We start from the raw sequence: 23,248 nt of genomic DNA on the forward strand, positions 1-23,248 counted from the left end.
TGGATGGGGCTGATGGGAGATTTGAGTCCAAGTGCATCAGGAGGGTCACAATGATCCCCCATCCCTGCTTTACTGGCCCAAGGAGGAGTTGCTCCCATGTCCCGAAGCGTCATTGTGAACAGGCACCTTTTGGAAAAAGGAGAAGGTGCTCCACTTTGTGTCTCCGCCAGAAGACGCTGGCACATTTTTGAGACATGGGAACTGATAAGAGAGGCCTGCCCTGTGTCTTTTCAATGTGGAACCCATTGGGATTTGCTCATCTCGCTGAAGAATTAGCAAATCGGGCTAAACTCTTCCGAGTTTCGATTGCCTTCATCCTGGATCTCGCAATCCGCTTGGGTCAAACTTAAGGTGTAGGTGGAAGATCTGCAGTGGAGAATTTGGAAGAAGTCACTTCTCCGCAACCCTCGCCTCCTGTTCTTGTCCCCCCCCCACTTCCTTCTATTTCCGCAGAGGGCCAGTTAGTTCCTAAATTGCCTTAGTTTTGTTTTGAAAGGAACACAGAGCCACAAATAAAAGAAAATAAAAACGAGAAGAGGAATTTTGGTTACTGGCAGCAGGAGTCACACAGGGTAGGTTATGGTGGGTCAAGTCACCATGGGGGAGAGAGGACAAGTTTTAAGAGACGCCCCCCTCTCTTCCCCAACACTTTATCCCTTTTTAAACTTTGCTTTTGTGCTTTTCACACTAGTGCTAAGTACACAGTACTACACCCACTTACAAAGAACACACACAAATACTGGTATTTTTTCCTCTTTTTCTTTTAGTTCTAAAAGGAGTAAACAGTTATAATGCTGAACAGTCAACACAGGTGGTACGACGGTGTTTCGGGCAGGGTGGGGTGGGGGCAGCCCTACTTCCCATGGGGGGGGCAGAGAGGTGCTATTCCTTGTACCAAGTGCTCTCCCAACACTGCCCCAAAGGCTCTTTCGGAGAGAACAGTGAGCAAGGCCACCAGAGGGAGGGAGGACAACGGCAAGGAGTCGGCCAAGAAGGAAATACCGAAAGGCAAGAAGAGATTCTCTTGGTATGGCGGGTGGTGAGGTCATGTGGAGAGGGGAGCAATCTGGGCTGCCCAAAGGTATAAACTCTAAACTTGCAATGAGCTGCCTGTTTTAGTGCCTCGTGAGAGGTTTAGCCCCACCCGCTCCCAGTAAGGTGCCCCACAGGGGCATCAGCCTTGCCCAGCTAAGCCACTCTTCCACCACCCACCCCAAACCACCTTTCCTCTCCTCTGTCAACAGTCATTGCCCCAGAATCATTCACTGCTGTTCCCCTGTGGTCCTGGGCTGGGGCCCCACAATGTTTTCTTGGACTACTGCACATTTGTGCACTGTGCAAAACAACAATTATAACGAAACCAAAATGGCCGCAAGAAAAACGAGCCACGGTGGAGCCCAAGCAAAGCAGCAACTTGGGCTTGTGAGTGTGTTTGTGTGAGTGTGTAGTATTAGAGAGTGGCTTTGCAGGAAAGATACGAGCGGATGGAGATCTTCTATGATGGAGAATGGCTGGCTTGGAAGATCTCTCTTCTCCGACCATGCAAGACATCCTACACCCCAAAAGTGGTGGCGGTGGCAAGAATCAGCTTTCAGAAGCAAACACACACACACACACACACACACACACACACACTCACACACCTCTTGCAGGCCTTAGTTCTGTTGTGAAGGTTACTGCCCCTACTTAGCCAAATCTGGGAGAGGTCAGCCAAGGAACCAAGCAGAAAATGGCAGAGACGGTAGCTGACAAGGTTCTTCAATGTGGCTCCGTATTTCCTAAGGCCTATCACAGGGGCTGCAAGACACATCCCAGGTCACCCCTCCCCAATTCTAGACACACATAGGGATGAAATAAAAAAGGCGGATTAAAATAAAAATAAAAATGAGGAGCAGATTGAAACACCTAAAATGCATTCTACAGATTTGGCTTTGCCAGAGATCGGCCCCTGGGGTTAGGCGAGATGGATAGGTTGGCCTGGAAGAAGCCTTCACCAGCCTGCTGCCACCAGATGTGTTTGGACGGCAACCTCCACCAAGCTCAACAGGTGATGGGAGTCATAGTCCGAAACATCATGCGGACACCAGGTTGGCAAATGCTAGCCCAGAACAAGCTGCTGTATCTCCAAGAGGCACTGTCCCGAGACGTACTGTCAGGGGGAGAGGGAGGAAAATACATCTGTGGACTAGAGAGATACAAAGTGAATCAGATGCCATCATGAGCCAAAAAGCAGGCTTCCCCCTCCTCCTCTTCCCAGAGGGACCTGGGGAAGTGGGTGTTTCCTTCTCCTAAGGACCACCAAGTCTTGAGGTGGGTAGTGTCCACTTGCTTAATCCCACCCCACAGAGCTAGCTGGGGCTGCCAACTTGGTTTTGTTCAGCCTCCGTGGGGGAAAGAAAAGCTTCTCAAGGTGGCATCTGGGAGGATTTGGTTGTCCTAGAAGGAAGTGGAGAGAAGGCCTTCAGCTGGCCAAAGCTGAAGAGAGAGGCCCGCCTGCCTCAAAGGGTGACAACTCGCCACTTGCTCCGTGTGACGTGTTTGGATGAATCGAAAGAAGAGAGTTATGGTCCCCGTGATAAAAGCTGTGTTAGATCCTTAGTTGGTCTAGGCACCTCTCGTCCACCTGAGAACCAGGAGATGAAGAGGCGCCATGAACTAGCCCAAGTACCAGGATGCAATTGTGTGTGTAGCACCGATTAGTTTCCTCCTCAACCTTGGCTACGTACATTGAGTTCCACTCAAAGAAACTGCAGGAACTGCTCCTTGGCAGGCAGATCCCACTGCTCTTCAGTTGAGACCCAGTCTGGAGACAAGGCCAAGGATCCAAGCCCAGCAAGGGGGGTCTCCAACAACCCCGCAAGAGGGCCGGCAAGCAGAGAGCCGACGGCGGCAGCCAGAGATCACTTTCCCCGCACCTGTACGCTGGCATATTCTGAGCTGGCTTCCTCTGGCTGCGGGGCGGGTCTCTTGGGGGCTTTGCTTAGGTGGACCATGTCCAAATCTGCATAGGTAACGTTCTCGTCGTTGGGCGCTGGCGGGACAGTCTGGATGCTGGCATATTCAGACTGCTGGCTGATCTCGACCGCCTGCTGCGGGCTTTTCTTGGGCGCCTTTTCGAAGTTCAAGTCTGCATAGGTGACATTGTTGGGATCAGGCTCCTGAGGAGGCAGGAAAGAGAGGGAGAAGTCAGTAAGGAAGCATGAGAGAAGGCCTGCGGGATCATGGGAACCTGCCGCAGCGTCGTTGCAGAGCACCTTGCTTTGCAGGCAGGAAATCTCAGGTCCAAAGACAGAAGCACGGTTTTGGATGATACTCAGCTCTACCTCTCCTTTAAAGGGAACCAGTGGATGCGGTGATTGTCCTGTGTGAGTGTCTAGAGGCAGTTGGAGGACGGATGGCGGCTCGCAGATTGAGGTTGGATCCCAGCAAGACAGGGGACAGGCAGGTGTGCAGGACTCCCTGGCCCTGAATGGGGTAACTGTGCCCCTGAAGGACCAGGTGTGCAGCCTGGGAGTCATTTTGGACTCACAGCTGTCCATGGAGGCACAGGTCAATTCTGTATCCAGGGCAGCTGTCTATCAGCTCCATCTGGTATGAAGGCCGAGACCCTACCTGCCCGCAGACTGTCTCGCCAGAGTGGTGCATACTCTAGTTATCTCCCGCTTGGACTACTGCAATGTGCTCTACGCGGCGCTACCTTTGAAGGTGACCCGGAAACTACAACTAATCCAGAATGTGGCAGCTAGACTGGTGAGTGGGAGTGCCCCCCCCCCAGACTATATAACATCGGTCCTGAAAGATCTACATTGGCTCCCAGTACGTTTCCGAGCACAATTCAAAGTGTTGGTGCTGACCTTTAGAGCCCTAAATGGCCTCGGCCCAGTTTACCTGAAGGAGCGTCTCCACCCCCATTGCTCAGCCCAGACACAGAAATCCACCACCTTTGCAAGTTCCCTCAATGGAAGAAGCGAAGTTACAGGTAACCAGGCAGAGGGCCTTCTCGGCAGTGGCGCCCTCCCTGTGGAACGCCCTCCCACCAGATGTCAAGGAGATAAGTAACTATACCGTACAACCTTTAGAAGACACCCGTAGTCAGTCCTCTGTTGGGAGGTTTTTAATGTTTTGTGATGTTTTTATATGTCTTGGAGGCTGCCCAGAGTGGCTGGGGCAACCCAGTCAGATGGGGAGGGTGCAAGTAATAAAATTATAATTATGATAATTGTTGTTGTTAAATCCCTGGCGTCTCCAAGAAGTGCTGGGAAAGATACCCTTCCTCAAACAGCTGGAGAGCTGCTGCCAATCAGGGAAGGCAATACCAACCTAGATGGACCAAAGGTCTGATTCACAATGCAGCTACTTCCTATCAGGTCAACAAGACCTTCTAGCCTGGCATCCTATTTCTGGCAGTGACCAACCCCAGGAGGAGCGGCTGGCGAGCAGGGTAGACTCTGAAGACCCGTCTTCCTGGCAGCCTAGTTTCTACCATCTACTTGGACGGTGAGACCGGGGCTGGTCCAGGACGTTTTGCTGCTTCATGCGAAACACAAGACGTTGTCTCCCGCCTTGTCCTCCTCTGCATCCAGCCCCCCTGCCACTGCAGCTGCCGCCTTCATGCCTGCCTGTCGCAGTGGCCAGGAGAAGGAAAGAAGGGGCAGGTCAGTGTGGTTCTAGTGCAGCCATGGGAGTGCCAGATGGTTTGTTTCTGAACCACCCTGTCCTTGCTCGCTCAGCATAGCTGTCAGCTTTCGGATTTGAAAATAAGGGATCAGCAGCCTCACTTGTCCCTGCTGCCAGGCCAGGTTCATCTCTATCTGCCTGTGTCTTAATTCAATAGGTGTCAATAACTTTCAATTCAGCAGGTTTATTTGTTTTAATTGCTTAATTGTTTAAGAGTCCGCAAGCTTTAAAAACAACAACAACATTTAACAAACTAATTAATGGAATGGCAAAATTAGTTTCACATCGTCTGATTCAATTTAGACTTTGCAAGCCACAAAGGTCCGTATAGTTAAAGCTATGGTTTTCCCAGTAGTGATGTATGGAAGTGAGAGCTGGACCATAAAGAAAGCTGATCGCCGAAGAATTGATGCTTTTGAATTATGGTGCTGGAGGAGACTCTTGAGAGTCCCATGGACTGCAAGAAGATCAAACCTATCCATTCTGAAGGAAATCAGCTCTGAGTGCTCACTGGAAGGACAGATCCTGAAGCTGAGGCTCCAATACTTTGGCCACCTCATGAGAAGAGAAGAATCCTTGGAAAAGACCTTGATGTTGGGAAAGATGGAGGGCACTAGGAGAAGGGGACGACAGAGGACGAGATGGTTGGACAGTGTTCTTGAAGCTACGAACATGAGTTTGACCAAACTGCGGGAGGCAGTGGAAGACAGGAGTGCCTGGCGTGCTATTGTCCATGGGGTCACAAAGAGTCGGACACGACTAAACGACTAAACAACAACAACAACAACAAGCCACTTTTTAAATATTTAACAAAGCAATTTGCAGAGTGGTGGAATGTGCTTTTCCTTAATCAGAGATGTAGGGGACGGCCTCCCGTTTTAGCCTCCTCCTCCCCTCACAAGCTAGATATCTAGGTGCAGGGATTTCTTCCCCTTTCTCCAAAGGGGCAGCACCACATGCCTGCCGCCCCCCCCGCCCCCCAACCTGTGGACTAAAAATGGTTCAGCTCAGGAACAATTTCACCCACGTGATCTGTTGTTTGTGCAAGACTGGCTCCAAAGGAAAAATAAATAAAAGGAAGCTTATTGGGGATGCTGGGAGATGCGAGAACAGCTGCTATGAATTCAGAATAATAATTAAACACACACACACACACACAGAGAGACAGAGCCGTGTGAGCATTAGACTGGGTTTGGGTTTTTTGGCAGCCTAGATGAAGCTATAGACATCACTTCTCCCTTTGTCCCAAAGGAATGACATCTTCCCGATGCAAAGACAGCTGCGTACGTACGTGAGCAGCTATGAGGTTGGAAGAAAAACAGCCACGCGCAGGGCGGAGGGGGCCTGGTTTGCTCAGCGAAATCGCACAATCGCGCCACACAAAAGGGGGCCTCTAAAAATAAGCCCTCACTCGGCTGCTGTGCAGCTGGGCCTTTTCAGAAGGGAGCGACACTTTGTGATTATTTTGTGAAGGAAACAAACAAGAACGTCAACAACAAAAAAGGCTGGCCGTCAGCAAGTCTTCAAGGGCGGTTGTTACAATCCCTGTTGTAAGGCGGCGGGAGGGAGACTCTGGAGCAAACAAAGCAGGATTCTAGTCCTTATTGTCTAGGGGGTGGGAGCGCAAATGTTGTCGTGGAAGTCCGGGATACAGATGTGGGGACACTGAAGCACAGTTTTCCAGAAAAGAATGACGCAGGGACAAATTCCTGCAAACAAGCCAACGGAGGGATGAAGCTGCCAGAGTCAGAGAAATAATCCACTGAGCCCAATAAAGGTTGTTTCGAGTGGCACCGGGTTCCGGAAGGGGGTTTTACCTGAAATTCTTTAACTGGAAAAGCCACGGATTGAGCTGGGGGCTTTCTGCAAATAAAAACAGGGGCTCTGCCATGGAATGGCAGGCAGGACCTCCTCTCAAACCCTGCTGTTTTGGAAAACCCTTTCCTGATTGTGCTATGGGTTGTTATTGTCGGGATTTTTTTGGGGGGGTGCTATGCTAGTCTGGATGATGCCCTGAGTACCTTCTTTGTCGTGGGGGGTCCTGTACCCAGTGAGGTTAGAATCTGACAAGTGGAGTTTGCTGACCTAGTAAGAGAGGTTTCTTCGTAAGAAAATGACCTTTGCTGGCCACTTATGTGTCGTCATCAGCATCCCAAAAGAATGAGCTGGGTTTCAAGAGTGACAACTGAGTGATGGACAAAGAGGTGTCTTCACCTCACTTAGCTGCCAGGTGGAGACAATGGTGTGTGAACTACTAGGAACAGGCTGGAAGCTGGAGACACAGAGACCTGCTTGCTCTGTGCTGGATCCAAAGCCGTAAGAAACAGGATCTGTTGGGGTGTTAATGTTGCTGGCCCCTCCATCCCACGCTCTGGTTGTATATATGTGTAAATAAATAAATTATTTATACCCTGTCCATCTGGCTGGGTTTACCCAGCCACTCCGGGCGGCTTCCAACAAAATATTTAAATACAATAGTCCTTCAGATATTAAAAGCTTCCCTAAACAGGGCTGCCTTCAGATGTCTTCTAAAAGTCTGGTAGTTGTTTTTTCCTTTGACATCTAGTGGGGGTGGGACATTCCACAGGGTGGGCGGCACTACCGAGAAGGCCCTCTGCCTATTTCCTTGTAACTTTGTTTCTCATAGTGAGGGAATTGCCAGAAGGCGCTCAGCGCTGGACCTCAATGTCCGGGCAGAACGATGGAGGTGGAGACGCTCCTTCATGTATACTGGACCGAAGCCGTTTAGGGCTTTCAAGGTCAGCACCAACATTTTGAATTGTGCCCAGAAACGTACTGGGAGCCAATGTAGGTCTTTCAGGACCGGTGTTATGTAGTCTCGGTGGCCACTCCCAGTCACCAGTCTAGCTGCCGCATTATGGATTAGTTGTAGTTTCCAGGTCACCTTCAAAGGTAGCCCCACGTAGAGCGCATTGCAGTAGTCGAAGCGGGAGATAACTAGAACATGCAGCACTCTGGTGAGACAGTCTGCAGGCAGGTAGGGTCTCAGCCTGCGTACCAGATGGAGCTGATAGACAGCTGCCCTGGTCACAGAATTGACCTGCGTCTCCATGGACAGCTGTGAGTCCAAAATGAGTCCCAGGCTGCGCACCTGGTCCTTCAGGGGCACAGTTACCCTATTCAGGACCAGGGAGTCCTCCACACCTGCCCGCCTCGTGTCCCCCACAAACAGTACTTCTGTCTTGTCAGGATTCAATCTTAATCTGTTAGCCGCCATCCATCCTCCAACTGCCTCCAGACACTCATATGGTAAATAAAACCATATGTCCCAATGACAGTGCAGTCTCCTCCGACCTTCATTCCAAGGACACCAAACCTGGGCAAGCACCCGGAATCCCTGGGTTTCTCACCCCTCAGAGATTGTGTAACATTATTATTGTTTGTGCATCCTTCACCCTAAGGCCTCAGGGCGGGTTACAATCCCACTGCACAAGTAGAAGGCCAATAGAACTTCCTTTCCCTGGTGCGTCCGTCCCTTGCTCAAATCTGCTCTGGGAGGTTGGAGGAACCGTTCCCCAGGGGCAGATTTTTTGGGGGGAGGGAGCAGGGGTGGAGGAGGAGAGGAAGCGAAAACCATTCTGGTGGCACAATGACTTAAATGGGTATAGGAATGGACTCCCTTCAAAGCTGGTGGACTCTCCTTCATTAGAGATTTTTAAACAGCATTCAGACATGGATTCTTCAGCTGAGATTTTTTGCATTGCAGGGAGTTGGACTAGACGAGTCCCTTTAAACCAGGCATCCCCAAACTTCAGCCCTCCAGATGTTTTAGACTACAATTCCTATCTTCCCTGACCACTGGTCCTGTTAGCTAGGGATCATGGGAGTTGTAGGCCAAAACATCTGGAGGGCCGCAGTTTGGGGGTGCCTGCTTTAAACTCTACCACTCTATGATTCTAACCCTATAAGCCCGTGATTGCTATAGCAAAAGGGTGATTGTTTTTGGTGAGCTTTTTGGAAAGTGGATTCAAAGTTTTTAAAAATATGAAACCTTCAGGGAATATTCTCATACCAGCTGGTTCAACATGGAACCCCTGTGCTTGGCAGAGAGTTCTGGCCTTAGTCTCTTGGAGAGTGGACTTCAGAACACACCTAGCACTCCTCCGAGGCTGCGGGAGAAGCAGAGGAATTCGGATTGGTTTACATGTCAATGTGAACCTCCCTAATCTTGCACTTCCTGAAACGGCAAGCACACCGAAAGGCGTCTACCCTGTGAAAGTCGCACTTCTCTCCAAATATTGCGATGCATTCCTCCAACAAAAAAAGCCTGCATAAAGATATTAGGGGGAAAGGGTGTATAAAAATGTCTATCACCAGTTAAGACTGCTTTGCAAAAGTGTGTATGCCAGCAAATTGCCATGCAAAAACGGGCATATTAGGATACAGTGGATGTCATTATCATGCACTATATTATTATGTGCTCTCATATTAGGATAAAGTGCGAATTAGGATAGATTAGAATAAATGAGCACTAAAGAGTTGATGAATTTTAGTGAGGGATTCACTGATGAGGAAATGTGTTTTCCTACAGGCATCTGGTCGCCACTGATCCAGCAGATGCTCGCTCTTTCTTTCTTTCTTTCGTCTGTCTGTCTGTCTGTCTGCCTGTCTTTCGCTCTTAAACTGAATTTAGTACAGTGGTACCTCAGGTTAAGAACTTAATTCGTTTTGGAGGTCGTTCTTAACCTGAAACTGTTCTTAAGCTGAGAAGAAGAAAAAGAAGAAGAAGAAGAGGAGGAGGAGTTTGGATTTGATATCCCGCTTTATCACTACCCGAAGGAGTCTCAAAGCAGCTAACATTCTCCTTTCCCTTCCTCCCCCACAACAAACACTCTGTGAGGTAAGTGAGGCTGAGAGACTTCAGAGAAGTGTGACTAGCCCAAGGTCACCCAGCAGCTGCATGTGGAGGAGCGGAGACGCGAACCCGGTTCCCCAGATTTCGAGTCTACCGCTCTTAACCACTACACCACACTGGTACCACTTTAGCTAATGGGGCCTCCCGCTGCCGCCGCACCACCAGAGCACGATTTCTGTTCTCATCCTGAAGCAAAGTTCTTAACCTGAGGTACTATTTCTGGGTTAGTAGAGTCTGTAACCTGAAACGTCTGTAACCTGAAGCGTCTGTAACCTGAGGTACCACTGTATCAGAAAAGTTACAAAACTGAAATTGACAAATCTGTCCAAAGGGTGATCTAGACGATCAGTGGTCTGGAAACCAAGCCTTATGAGGAACGGTTAAGGGATGTTTAGCCTAGAAAAGAAGAGCCTGATAGCCACCGTTAAATATCTCAAGGGCTGTCACAGGGAACAGGGAGCAAGCTTGTTTTCTCCTGCTCTGGCCCCAAACCAATGGATTCAAGAAAGGAGATTAAACATCAGGAAGAACTTTCTGACAGTAAGAGCTGTTGGACTCTCCTTCAATGGAGCTTTTGAAGCAGAGGTTGGATAGTCACCTGTCCTGGATGCTTTAGTTGAGATTCCTGCATTGCAGGGGGCTGGACTAGATGACCGTTGAGGTCCTTTCCAATCCTACAGTTCTATGAATCTATAATTACCTGCCTTGTCTCTCTGCACCAAAGCTGCCATCTATGCATGTTCTCTAACCTGCTCATGTGCAATGGCTATCTCAAATGGACACGCCTCAGCTTCACTGCGGCTTCGGCTTTTAATCAGATGGAAGTTCATTGGACGGCAAGTGCACCAACCAGAGGCATTTCTCAAGAAACTATAATGGCTAATTTCATGTGTACTTGGCTTCAAACACCAGCAGTTCTAGCACCAGAGTGGGAGCAATAGCTGTGCCATCCTCAACCATTGCCTCCGCTCAACATCTGAAGAAATTTAGAGGAACCTACCTGATTTGCTCCCCCAGAAGCCTTCTCAGATTCATGCAGCCTAAAGAAAAATGGACAAAGAAAGTCAAACAAATCACCAGAGAGTAAAAGGCAAGCCTAACACAGTTGTTTCTTCAACAAAATAAAATAAATGGCGCCACTTCCTGCTTCTCGAGACCTCTACTGAGGCCTCTTGGGCTGAAAAATTCTCCTGCAATTTCCTTCCCAATGGGAATTCTTCCCCCACCTCTCAGTTTGCTCAACGGAGAAGAGGAACCTTGATGTGAGTTTGTAAAATAGCCAGAGGAAGGTTTTGCTAAATGGAGCTGGGAGACACAACCAGCTAGCCACCCAAATTCTAACTGTTGCACTAGTTTGTTAGTTTCCTGTTCAAAGCAGAAGCCCAGACTTACCTCACAGATGTGGGCTCTTTATCTAGAGAAAAGAAGAAGAAAAATCCCGCATAAGATGGAATATATATTTTTACCTGGGTTCCAAGCAATGCCTGTTCCACTATAGATGCAGACCCTGCCAAGTGTGTGTTTGTGTGTATGCGTGGGCTTCTCCCAATCATTTAACAACAGCGACAACAAAACAACCTCCCCCTGCCTGGGTTAAGACTCCCTGTTCTGCTGTGTCTCATAACTCAGAAGGTAATTTTGTGCTTTTTAAAACGCAGCTCTTCTCAATTTCGTAGCTCATGAGCTAGAGCAGATAACCGAGTTTGCCCCATTTTATATTTCGGCCTACCACGTCCCAGTTCTTACTTTGGACCTGGCTTTGTTGCTGCAGCTCTCAGACAAGGTGGGAGGGAACAACCAAGTCGATTCAGGAAGCTTGAAGTCTCTCCATGCTGGTTGTAGAGGTGGAAACCACTCTCTGAGCTCCACGACATAGTGATGGAGAGAGGAGGGAGGCTGAGGAGGTGGTCGGCTGGCTTGGACCACTACTTCTGGGGGTGTATGTGCAAATATTGCTGGTGCTTTAGAACCTATCTGCACTATTGGAGGATGTGATATTGGGTGTAACTCTTTCACACACTGTTTACTAAAATAAAATCTCTCCCACCTTCCACCATGCAAGGAATTATCGCCCAGCAGGAGAAAATAAGAGACAGGTACAAGTAGTGATACCTTTCCCTTGCTGAGAAGGGCTCAGAAGACCACCTGACGAAGCTGAGTGTTGGAAGATCCAGGAGAGATAAAATAATAATAATAATAATAATAATAATAATAATAATAATTTATTATTTATACCCCGCCCATCTGGCCAGGTTCCCCCAGCCACTCTGGGCGGCTTCCAACAAAACAGAAATTCTAAAATACAGAAATCCATCAAACATTAAAATACAGAAATCCATTAAACATTAAAAGCTTCCCTAAACAGGGCTGCCTTGAGATGCCTTCTAAAGGTCTGGTAATTGTTGTTCTCTTTGACCTCTAGTGGGAGGGCATTCCACAGGGTGGGTGCCACTACCGATGAGGCCCTCTGCCTGGTTCCCTGTAACTTGGCTTCTCGTAGTGAGGGAACCGCCAGAAGGCCCTCGGAGCTGGACCTCAGTGTCCGGGCAGAACGATGGAGGTGGAGACGCTCCTTCAGGTATACCGGACCGAGGCCGTTTAGGGCTTTAAAGGTCAACACCAACACATAAAAGGAGATGCTTCATCACATCAGCCCTTTGGCACTTAGTCAAGCTATGAAACTGAGTCTGCCAAGATGATGGCCACCATACTGGCTTTAAAAGAGGATTGTGCTAATTCATGGAGGGCAAGGCTATCAACTTTGCCCAGTATCACAGAGAGTATGACTCTGAAGACCACTTGGTGGGAATCACAGGTGGGGAGAGAACATCCTGCATGTGGGTCTAAGGCTGGCCCCTGTGAGAACCAGATGGTGGACTAGGTTGTCCTTTTGGCCGAACTAGCTGCCAGAACATAAGAATGGCCTGCTGGATCAGGCCAATGGCCCATCTAGTCCAAGATCCTGTTCTCACAGTGGGAAACCAGCAAGCAGGACCCGGGCACAAGAGCTCTCTCCCCTCCTGTGGTTTCCAGCAGCTGGCATTCAGAAGCACCGTTGCCTCCAACTGTGGAGGCAGAGCAGAGCCATCCTGGCTCATAGCCCACAGCCCTCTTCTCTACAGCCCTCTCCTCTCCTCCTGACTATTCCTCTGCCCCAACAGCCCCCTAATATTCTCTGACCGTCAGTCCCTTTCAACCACCACCTTCCTCTGTACATCTGTATCAAACAAAGCCAGGTGACCATAACATGATCTTCAACAGATGCCAGGGTGCCAGTTAACCCAACCACGAGGCCGCCTGCTCCCTCACCTCCCACAGCATCAGGAAGAGCACCTTCACAAGTCTCTCCATCCTCTTTGCCACTAGTTAAATACTCAATAATTAGAACTGCCAGATTCTAACTTTTCCCCCAACACCTTCCTTGCCGACACTTTCAAAAGAAAACCTGTATTTATTTGTATGGGCAACGTACAACTCAGCAAATTCTTATCGGATGCATAGACTCAGAGAGACCTCAAAGTCCAGTTCAGCCACTCAGTGGAATGAACTTGAGCCCACCGCCGATGGGATCACAAGGCCAAGGGTGGCAAGTGCCACGACACAGTGAGCATGTTGTGGGAGCACTTATCAATTGCATAAACTTAAATCTGTGAACTGATCCGACCCCCAGGGGCTCCTCCCCACACTCGCTGCTATGGGTCCCACAACTGCAAGCCATGGCATTGGGGGCAGGGACCCCATGCAGAGCCACCAGTTCATCCAGTTTGTGTGCCTCTATGTACCCTGTGAGTGATCTGAAATGGACCCAATTGACCCAATGGCATTGCAGGGGATTGGACCAGTGGACCCCCTGGGTCCCTTCCAGCTCTCCAATTCTTCAACACAAATGCAACAAATATTCTTTTTACCCTTGTTATGCCTTGCTTGGATGAAGTAGATGATAGTCACCACCAAGACCACCAGGAGGGCGCAAACCACGGCACTGATGATGAAGATTTTCTTCTCATCTGCAAAGAGATTGCATTGATTTAGCTGGCAACTGGCGTCCTGCCCCCTCATCTCCGTAGCTCAGTGGTTTAAAGCATCTGCTTTGAATGCAGAAGGTCCCGGGTTCAATCCCTGACACCATCTCCAAGCAGGGCTGCGAGAGACTCGTGCTGCAAACAGAGCCACTGCCAGTCAGTGTCGACAATACTAAGCTAGAAGGACCAATCCCTTTATTGGGGGTGGGGGAATTACAAACTGCATAATAACAACAACAACTTTGGGGGGGGGTTCATTGGCACCTGTCTGTCTTGAGAAACAATGGAGTTTGCCTCCGGGACTGAAGTCAGACCGTGGCATTAGCAGCACCAAAGTGACCTCTCCGGGGCGCAAGCCTGGGCAGTGTGTATAGAGGTCCTGGGCTGCCCAGATGACAAGACCCCTCTCTCAGCTTCACTGATGGGGTCCAAAGGAAGCAGAGCAAGACACTCAGCACCAGCTTTGCTGCTGGAAGGAGGCGTACAAGGTGCCAATCAACCCGTCTTAGGGACTCCACTCCAGATTTGTGTCGGGTTTACTCCTTGGCCTTTTCTTCTCCCGAAGGCAGGTGTACATAAAACAATATAAAGCCACTTAGCAGCAACGCACAGAGAAAATAAAAGAAATATTGAAAACAAGCACACGTAACTGAATTACGAGTCTGGAAAGCCCTGCTGACACAAAAGAAAAAGGTTTTAGCAGACATCTGGTGGGGTTTTGCAGGGGGGACAGGAGAGGAAGTCTATATAGGAGTATATGAAGCAGCTTTAGACGGAGTCATTTCACTGGTCCCGCCAGGCCTGGACACTCTACATCAAGAGTCCTCCAAACCTTTTGGGCTTAGAGCAGTGTTTCCCAACCTTGTGCCTTCAGCTGTTTTCGGACTACAATTCCCATCATTCCTGACCACTGGTCTTGCTAGCTAGGGATGATGGGAGTTGTAGTCCAAAAACAGCTGGAGGCACAAGGTTGGGAAACACTGGCTTAGAGCCACGGAAGTGTGCAATGGGCACAAAAAAACACATATTTCCCCCACAAAAAAATGCTGGCAATGCTCAGGTCCCCCCTCCAAAACAGGCAGGACACCTGTCCTACAAACAAACAAACAAACAAACAAACAAACAAACAAACAAACAAACCACTGACAGAAAAGCAGCAGCAAAACCCCAAACAGCCCCCCTGAAAGCTAAACAAAATCCTCACTTTTTAAAGCCTTGATCTATCCCAGGTGTGGGGAACCTTTGGCCCCCTAGATGTTTCTGAACTACAACTCCCATCATCCCTGGCCATTGGGGGTGCTTGTTGGGCAGGTGGAAGCTGTAGTTCAGCAACAGGTGGAGGGCCAAAGGTTCCTCACATCTGGTCCACATTCACTGGCAGTGACTGTCCAGGAAGCCCATGACTCTACCAGGAAACGTCGGGGGTTGAAACTTGGATCTATTGCATGCAGAGTGGCTGCTCTTCCTGTAAGCTATAGCTGCTGCCCGTTAGGTGTGAAGAGGTCTCAAGACAAGAAGGACACAGAAGGCAAGAAAACAAGACAAGAAGGACACAGGACAAGACACAGACAGACAAAAATGAGAAATTGAAGTCAACATGGATCGAGGGGCAGAGGACAGGTGAACACCTACCTGGCTCCATACTGACGCTTTCACTTCCTTCATTCGGCACCCTGATGTTCAGCACTGACGTTTCAGTCGCTACAGGCTGAGAGTTTTGCATAACCAGGCAAGTAAATGCAGACTGGTTCCTGTCTTCCGTGGCATTCAGCTTCAGGGAGCTCCTGAGGGTGAATGTCCCATCCGCATTCTGGGCCATGGGCTCAGCCGTTCCTGTTTCACTTAGGCTGCTGTTCAGAGTCAAGGCCAAGGTTGTGTCTTCTGGGTAAAATCCTTCTGCGCTGCAGCTGAAGGTCACCGATTCGTTCAGCAGGACGGGGTTGGCTGGGTTGGCTTCCAGCTTCACTCTGGGTGGAACTGGGTGGACAAAGGCAAAGAAATCAGAACGAGGACCTTAATACCCCCGAGGGGAAGTGCTTGCCAGACTCCAGTCTCCAGGGCTAGAATTGCATTCCTGGTAGATATTCCTGGATATCATCTCATAACACTAGAACTTTGGGGCATCCAGTGAAGCTGAATATTGGAAGATTCAAGACACATAAAAGAAAGTCCTTCTCCACACAGCTTGTAAACTAGGGAATTAATTCCTGCAAGAGGAACGGATGGTCACCAATTTGGATGGCTTGGAAAGGAAATTAGACAAATTTATGGAGCATACGACCACCAATGGCGACAAGCCACAATGACTTTGTTCTCCCTCCCCTCTTGGAGGAAGGAGGTCTCTGAAGAACCAGCTGCTGGGAATCTCAAGTGGGGAGAGGGCTGTTGTCCTCATGCCCAGTTTGTGGGCTTCCCACTGGGGCATCGGGTTGGCCCCTAAGGGAAGAGAATTCTGGATGAGGTGGGTCTTTGGTCTGATCCACCAGTCAGGCTCCCCTTATCGCCTGTGCGGTTTTGATTTGCAGTACATATAAGGGGGAAGGGCTAGATGTTCCTCAAAAGCAACCTCCTAACCCCGCCAGCTCAAAATTTTGTCCTTTGATCCTATTGGGTTGTCTCCAACGTTAGTGCAGACCCACCGAAATTAATGGACATGGGAAAACTTCAGTCCCTTTTATCCATGGGTCTACTCTGAGTTTAGGGCTCCTCTCAGATTTCACTATTAGTTGTTCTTGGTTGGACGCTGGTGGGCATGTGGACTGCGGAGACTGGACAAGCATCAAACACACATCTGATCGCCTTCAAAACTGGTGTGTGGCTGTGTCTTGGCTTCCATCTTAGTAGCAGGAAATGCTTTCCCCCTTTAAATTAATATACCTAAGGGCCAAAGTGAATGCTACTTATGTACCAGTGGCAATTTTTTTCTTGGAGCAATTGAGAGTGAAGCAGCAGCATGGTGGAGGCAGAAGGGGCACCTGCCCCTTGCCCCGCCACCTGCCCCTTCCCATTTGTCCCCCTCCAATGGAGGCTTCTCCAGCAAAGGGACCAGCAGGTGCCTGCATGTAATGTATAAAAAGGTAAAGGTAAAGGGACCCCTGGCCATTAGGTCCAGTCGTGACCGACTCTGGGGTTGCGCGCTCATCTCGTATTATTGGCCGAGGGAGCCAGCGTATAGCTTGCAGGTCATGTGGCCAGCATGACAAAGCAGCTTCTGGCGAACCAGAGCAGCACACGGAAACGCCGCTTACCTTCCCGCTGTAGCGGTCCCTATTTATCTACTTGCACTTTGACGTGCTTTCGAACTGCTAGGTTGGCAGGAGCTGGGACCGAGCAACGGGAGCTCACCCCGTTGCAGGGATTCGAACCGCCGACCTTCTGATCAGCAAGCCCTAGGCTCTGTGGTTTAACCACAGCGCCACCTGCGTCCCCATTACATTATGCATGTAATGTATAGCTTGACTCAAAGTTGCCACCTCTCCTTTAGAGAGAAGGTTCATCTCTGCATGCTGAAGACATGGAGAAATCCCTTTGCCAACAAAGTCCACCAGGAATCATAGAATCATAGAGTTGGAAGAGACCACAAGGGCCATCCAGTCCAACCCCCTGCCAAGCAGGAAACACCAAGTCTCCAAGCCAATCAACTCCAAGTCATTGGTAAGCCAGGCGAACCCATTCATACGTGCTAAAACCCTCCAAGTTATACCTGGATATACTATTCTTAACCCTACCAAGAAGGAAAGCAAATCAAGCCACAAATGAGAAGCTGGATCTTAGCCTTCATGCTGCCCTTTTGTCAAATCTTGCTCAAACTTTTAGTAGACTCTTAAACACCCTTGTTGGATCAGCCTTCGGAAGCATGGTAATGCATTAAAAAATGGTAAAGGACCCCTGACAGTTAAGTCCAGTCGCAGATGACTCTGGGGTTGCGGCGCTCATCTCGCTTTACAGGCCGAGGGAGGCAGCGTTTGTCCGCAGGCAGTTTTTCCGGGTCATGTGGCCAGCATGACTAAGCCGCTTCTGGTGCAACAGAACACTGAAACCAGAGCAGCACACGGAAATGCCGTTTACCTTCCCGCCAGAGCGGTACCTATTTATCTACTTGCACTTGACGTGCTTTCGAACTGCTAGGTTGGCAGGAGGTTGGGACCAAGCAACAGGAGCTCACCCCGTTGTGGGGATTCGAACTGCTGACCTTCTGATTGGCAAGCCCAAGAGTCTCAGTGGTTTAGACCACAGCGCCACCCGCGTCCCTTATGGTAATGCAGAGTGGAGATCAATTCAACTAATAAATTAATGGTAATGCATAGTGGAGATTAATACATTAGTTAAATGGATCTCCTGCCCTTTCTCCCCAAACATCAAGGAGCGTTAAATCCCTCTCCCAATTTCTTCTCCCTGGCATCCCAGATCTGCAGCCCATTCCCCACCCTTGCATGGTAGCAATGCAGCAGGGGAAGCCCTGCTGATCTGCCTTCCGAACACTGAGCACTGCAGCTGCTTCTGGAGAGGGAGAAGCGCAAGGTGCAGGGGGAAAGTGCTGTGGGGCAGCAGGAGTGCTGGATTGGCTCCACCTGGATGAGCCCCATGAGCACTTGCCTTATTCTTTTATATATATATATATATATATTTTGAAATAATTTTTATTTGATTTTACAAGTCTAAAATTACAACACTAAACCATACGTACCCACATTTGTAGATTCCTCCGAATCTCTGGCCTTCCCACCTTCCCCTCCACGGGTCCTATTGTTAACCTTTTCAACTGCATATTATTCAATAATCCATGTTTGATATTACACTCCATTATCTCCATAGTACTTGCTACATTAAAAATGTTATTGTGATCCTGCTAATGTTTTCATCTGCTTACAAGATAAATTATAAATTATTCCCATTCTTCTTTTAAATTTTGGTCTTCTTGGTTCCACAATTGAAGGAACGTTGATGTAGGAGAAGGTTCTGAAGGTTTCAGCTCCCGACCTTCCTGGTTTGTTTTACTCTGATTTATACTGTTTTAATTTGACTTATTTCTTAACCTTTTAGCTTAGTTTTTAGCCTAATGCATCCTACCTAAACCTAAATGTTTTAAAGGAGTCAAAGTTTAAGGAAGTTGTTTTAAACTACTGATTCTCATTTGGATACGAGTCAGAGAAGCACCGAGGCCTTCAGCGTTAATTGGAGAAGAAAGCCTCATATCTTGTGGCTGCTTTTATTTTATCTATGCTTGTCTGCACTCCCTACCATTATCATCCGGCTAAGGAATTGCAGTGAGACTTTTAAAGACTTTTTTAGATTTTTCAATTCTAAGCAAAATAATGGTATCGACCCGGAGTGGTTGTAAAACCTCAAGGTCTTCACCTACTTCCAAGAAAGTGCAAACACCTACTTCCAAGAAAGTGCAAACAAAAATAACTTCTTGCTATCCAAGCAAGGGCAAAGTGGGGGTGACAAGGAAACGGCAGAACCCAGACTCTATCCCCTCCCTCGCCAAGCCTTCTAACAAACATAACGAAGGACCTGCTGTGCAGAGAGAAGATTGCGCAGAGGGAAGTTATACCAAGGGGACAAAGGCAATTGTTACAACTGCTGAGTCATCTCCGAAAGTGAGCCCTAAATCCCGAACACCCCATGAATTACTCCAAGTCCAAAAAATCGAGGAATTAATGTTAAAGCAAATCTCAGAACTGTCCTTGGGAAGTGTTAGTACAACTAAAGATCCTAATCCTCAACTCATTGAGGCAAATGAAGAGGATCTATCAATTATTAAGTGGCTTGTGCTTTTAACTGAGAACATTGAACACATAAAATCCTTTCTCAGTATTTGTACTAAAACTCTTACCATTGTGACAGATACCTGCAAAACTTTCTGGGAAAAATATGGCAGTGTGATCACAGAACCCGTAAGTAATAATAACCCCCCGCCCCCCTTCTGCAAAAATAAACTACTAAAGAAGACAAAAAGAAGCTGCAGGGCTAATGTCCATAAAAGGAGAGTCACTAATGTAAAGAAGAGCAAAAATGTTAAAAACGGTAAGGCAATGAAATATGAAAAAATGGATTTTAAAAAGCTATTTAAACTTCTTGAGAGTCCCTCAAATAGAGTGAACTCTGTGACATCTCCAGTGAAGAAGCCACCCAAGCAAAAGAATACCTTAAACTCTTGCTCAGACCATGCATTGGAACTCTCGGACTCCGCAGTATCTCTACATACACCAAATCCTAAGCAAGATCCCTTGATCCAAGATCCATGGGCCTACGTCTTATCTGCAGACAAACCCAAATTCTACAAGAAGAAAACTCCCTCAGATAATAACTGGAAATTGGTTCTGTCTCAAGACAAGCTTGTTTTATCAAGATACCCTAAGCCTCCAGGATTTCTATCACAAGAGGAACGTAAAGCTCACCTATGGAACCTTTTAAAGGCATATATGCCAGGTATTTTTATCAATCCTACTGACCTAGTTCACGTCGAATATTTATATTTTGATGGCTTTTATGCTAGGGTGGTGGCCTCATTTCGAGACCAGAGATTGGCAAAAACAGTGTACAAATGCAGAGACCGCCTGAAGATAAGTGGCGTAAGAATATCAAGATATTTCAAAAATGAGGCGTCTCCAACACCTCTTTTTCCTTATCTTGCAACTCCTTTAAAAATCCCACAATACAAGATTGACCAACCTGCCATAATTGATATAAATCCTTCAGATGGAAACTCTAATCACCCGACCAACTTGACCATCAAAGAACACCAAAAGATGGACTCCTATGACCCTATGCACGCAACGAATCAAGGAAACGACCTGGATAGTTTTGAAAACAACTTATTATACTCCTACCAAGCTCTCCCTCAAGAAGCCCAGAACGAAATACTCCACAAACTTGATACCCTGTGCTCCTGTCTTATAACCCTAACGAAAGATCAGTTGGGGCCACTTAAGCAAAACCTGCCTGACTGTGTCTCAAAATCTGCTCCTCATCTATACCATCACGAGCTAGATTTGTGGGTTGGAAAACCATCTGCCCCTCTGTGCCAGCAGGTAGATGCAGAGATGAATCCACTCTCCAACAAACCGGAGGTGAAAAGCTCTCCCCAAGCCTCAACCTCCATACAACTTCCCTCCGAGGCAAATATAGCTACTTCATTAGCCTGGGATAAAATGAGAGAACTTAATGAGTCCGAACTGGGTACCTCACATAAAGTGCCTTTCACGGACATGCAGGTATCCAATTGTATTAATCCATTCTCTTCTAATGTGAGTAAGCTGAATATGTCCTCAGATATTATTGCTGAAGACCCGATAGATAATCCTTCTGGCGATGTAAACAAATTTAATGGAAATGTGCTCCCCTTATCGGATTGACCATTAGTATCCCCTAATCAAAGATCTCTCCAAACCTTTTCAATTATGTCTTGGAATGTAGCCGGACTTTTGTGTAAATTAGCTGATTCTGATTTTATAAATTTTCTTACTCTACATGATATAATCTTCTTGCAGGAAACTTGGTCCCTCAAACCTTTAGAAATTCCAAATTTTACCACTTATAATTTACTTGCTACCAAAATCTCAAGGAATGGACGCCCCAAAGCCGGTCTGATCTGTGGTATTAAACAGTCTTCTAACCTTAAATTTAATTATATCAGAAATATTGGGCAGTATGCTCAACTGTTATCATTGTTTAATGCACATAAAGAAATCTTTCTTCTAAATATATATTTCCCTCCCATAGAGTCGGAAGCTAAATCAGATTCTGGTTGGAATACAGTCTCAGAAGAGCTGTATTTAATACGCAGTAAATTCCCCAATGTCCCCCTGATTATAATGGGAGACACCAATGCTCGAATTGGATCAGACAATACAGTTCTCTATAAACGCTATGTCTCAACTTTAGCCGAAGATTCTCCACTTCCACTGAGATTAGGGAGAAATTCGAAAGATAATATTATTAATAAAGCCGGAGGGAAACTTTTACAATTGGTTTTGGAATTTAATCTTACATTTTTGAATGGTTCAATATGGCCTGATATCCCAGGAGAATTTACCTTCTGCTCCAAAAGGGGCAGGAGTGTAATCGATTATTCTCTAGTTTCTGTTGAAATCTTAGATGAAGTTTCCTCTTTTACAGTTGTAACCCGCTCAGAGAGTGACCACTTTCCAATTGTTTTAGAGATGTACAGAAATCCCAGAAACAATGATACCTGTCCTCCTATTAGTGCCGACAAGACTATCTATGCGAAAAGAATTTATATAGGAGATAAAAATAGGGAGGATCTATTAGCAGTATTTGAAAATAACCCAGTTATTTTTGAACCTTTGGCCAACCAAAATCTGATGCCTTTGGCAGACAATGATTACTATTATAATACTATACAGGAATTATTCTCTTCTTTTTTAAATCTTCAACTCAGCAACAAACCTTCAAACAAGTATAACTGGTTTGATAAATATTGTATCAACCATAAGAAAGAACTTAGAACTTGCCTAAAAGAAGCTTCTGTTACCAACTCCCAAGATCTTTGGAAGATCTACTTTGAAATGAAAAATGCTTTTAAGAATATGCTCCTAGAAAAAAAATTCATGTCTGCACAAGCCAAATGGTCCAAAATTGTGGCTGCACTAGAAATTAAAGATTCTAAAACCTTCTGGTCACTTCTCTCAATAAAAACTACTACTGATTTCCCCAATATAAGGGATGAAGCTTGGGTTACGTATTTTAGCTCTGTTTTTTATGATCCTCAAGCTTTTACAAAGAAGAATTTTAAGTCTCCTGCGGCAAGAACCATACAATTTCAAATTACTGAAGAGGAGATGAAAAGGATAATTCTTTCGTTTAAACAGGGAAAATCCCCGGGTATGGACGGCATCTCAATAGACTTGCTGAGACTAAATGTGGAATGGTGGGCCATTAATCTTGTCCCGCTTTTTAACTCTATTTATCATTCAGGCCTTGTACCAAAATCGTGGAATAACTCAATAGTGGTGCCGATCTTTAAAAAAGGCGATAGGAACTGTCAAGAGAACTATAGACCTATTAGTTTGTTACCATGCATAAGCAAAATCTATGCTAAATCCCTGCTTATTAAACTGGAACAATGGATGCTAACCAAAGGTCTGCCTGGTAAGGAACAAGCTGGTTTTAAGGCAGGCTCCTCAACACTTGATCAATGTTTAGTGTTAAGTCATCTTGTAGATAAATATGCCATAAAAAACAAGCGAAGACTCTTTGTGGCATTTGTAGATTTAAAAAGCGCTTTCGATTCAGTCGATCGTAACAAACTGTGGACCAAACTGGAGCACCTTGGTATAGATCCACATCTACTGACACTGATACAAAATTTGCACTCTAATAACCAAATATATGTTAAAGTTACAAAAGATGGTAGACTTGCAGGTCCAATCTTCAACAATCGAGGAGTTAGGCAAGGCTGTGTCCTGGCACCCACTCTATTCAATCTATTCTTATCTGATTTACCATTATTTCTTCAAAATGTAACCTCTCATATTCCTTATTTAAACAATATCCCACTTTTTTATTATTATATGCAGATGATGCAGCAATTATCTCACTTTCTTCTTTGGGTATTAAAAAATTACTTAAGAGCTTTTCAAACTTCTGCTCCCTTAATAATTTAAAAATCAACTATGACAAGACCAAAATTATGCAGTTTACAAAA

At 46.9% G+C, this 23,248-nt stretch overlaps 1 protein-coding gene across 4 annotated transcripts in view; it reads right to left on the reverse strand.

The window, feature by feature from the left end:
- Positions 1 to 570: 570 nt before the first annotated feature.
- The window catches only part of LOC118088930 (tyrosine-protein phosphatase non-receptor type substrate 1), a 173,024-nt gene continuing 150,346 nt past the window's right edge, over positions 571 to 23,248 (reverse strand). For all 4 annotated transcript variants that reach the window (XM_060277364.1, XM_060277363.1, XM_035123158.2 and 1 more), the window contains exons 5-9: positions 15,208 to 15,552; positions 13,462 to 13,560; positions 10,946 to 10,967; positions 10,554 to 10,593; positions 571 to 3,158 (exon numbers count right to left, since the gene is read on the reverse strand). In XM_060277364.1, the coding sequence (XP_060133347.1) occupies positions 2,901 to 3,158; positions 10,554 to 10,593; positions 10,946 to 10,967; positions 13,462 to 13,560; positions 15,208 to 15,552 (764 nt within the window). In that variant the 3' untranslated portion in view covers positions 571 to 2,900. The remainder of the gene's footprint in view (positions 3,159 to 10,553; positions 10,594 to 10,945; positions 10,968 to 13,461; positions 13,561 to 15,207; positions 15,553 to 23,248) is intronic.

Source organism: Zootoca vivipara, chromosome 7 (genome assembly GCF_963506605.1).
Source record: "Zootoca vivipara chromosome 7, rZooViv1.1, whole genome shotgun sequence".
Classification (NCBI taxonomy): domain Eukaryota; kingdom Metazoa; phylum Chordata; class Lepidosauria; order Squamata; family Lacertidae; genus Zootoca; species Zootoca vivipara.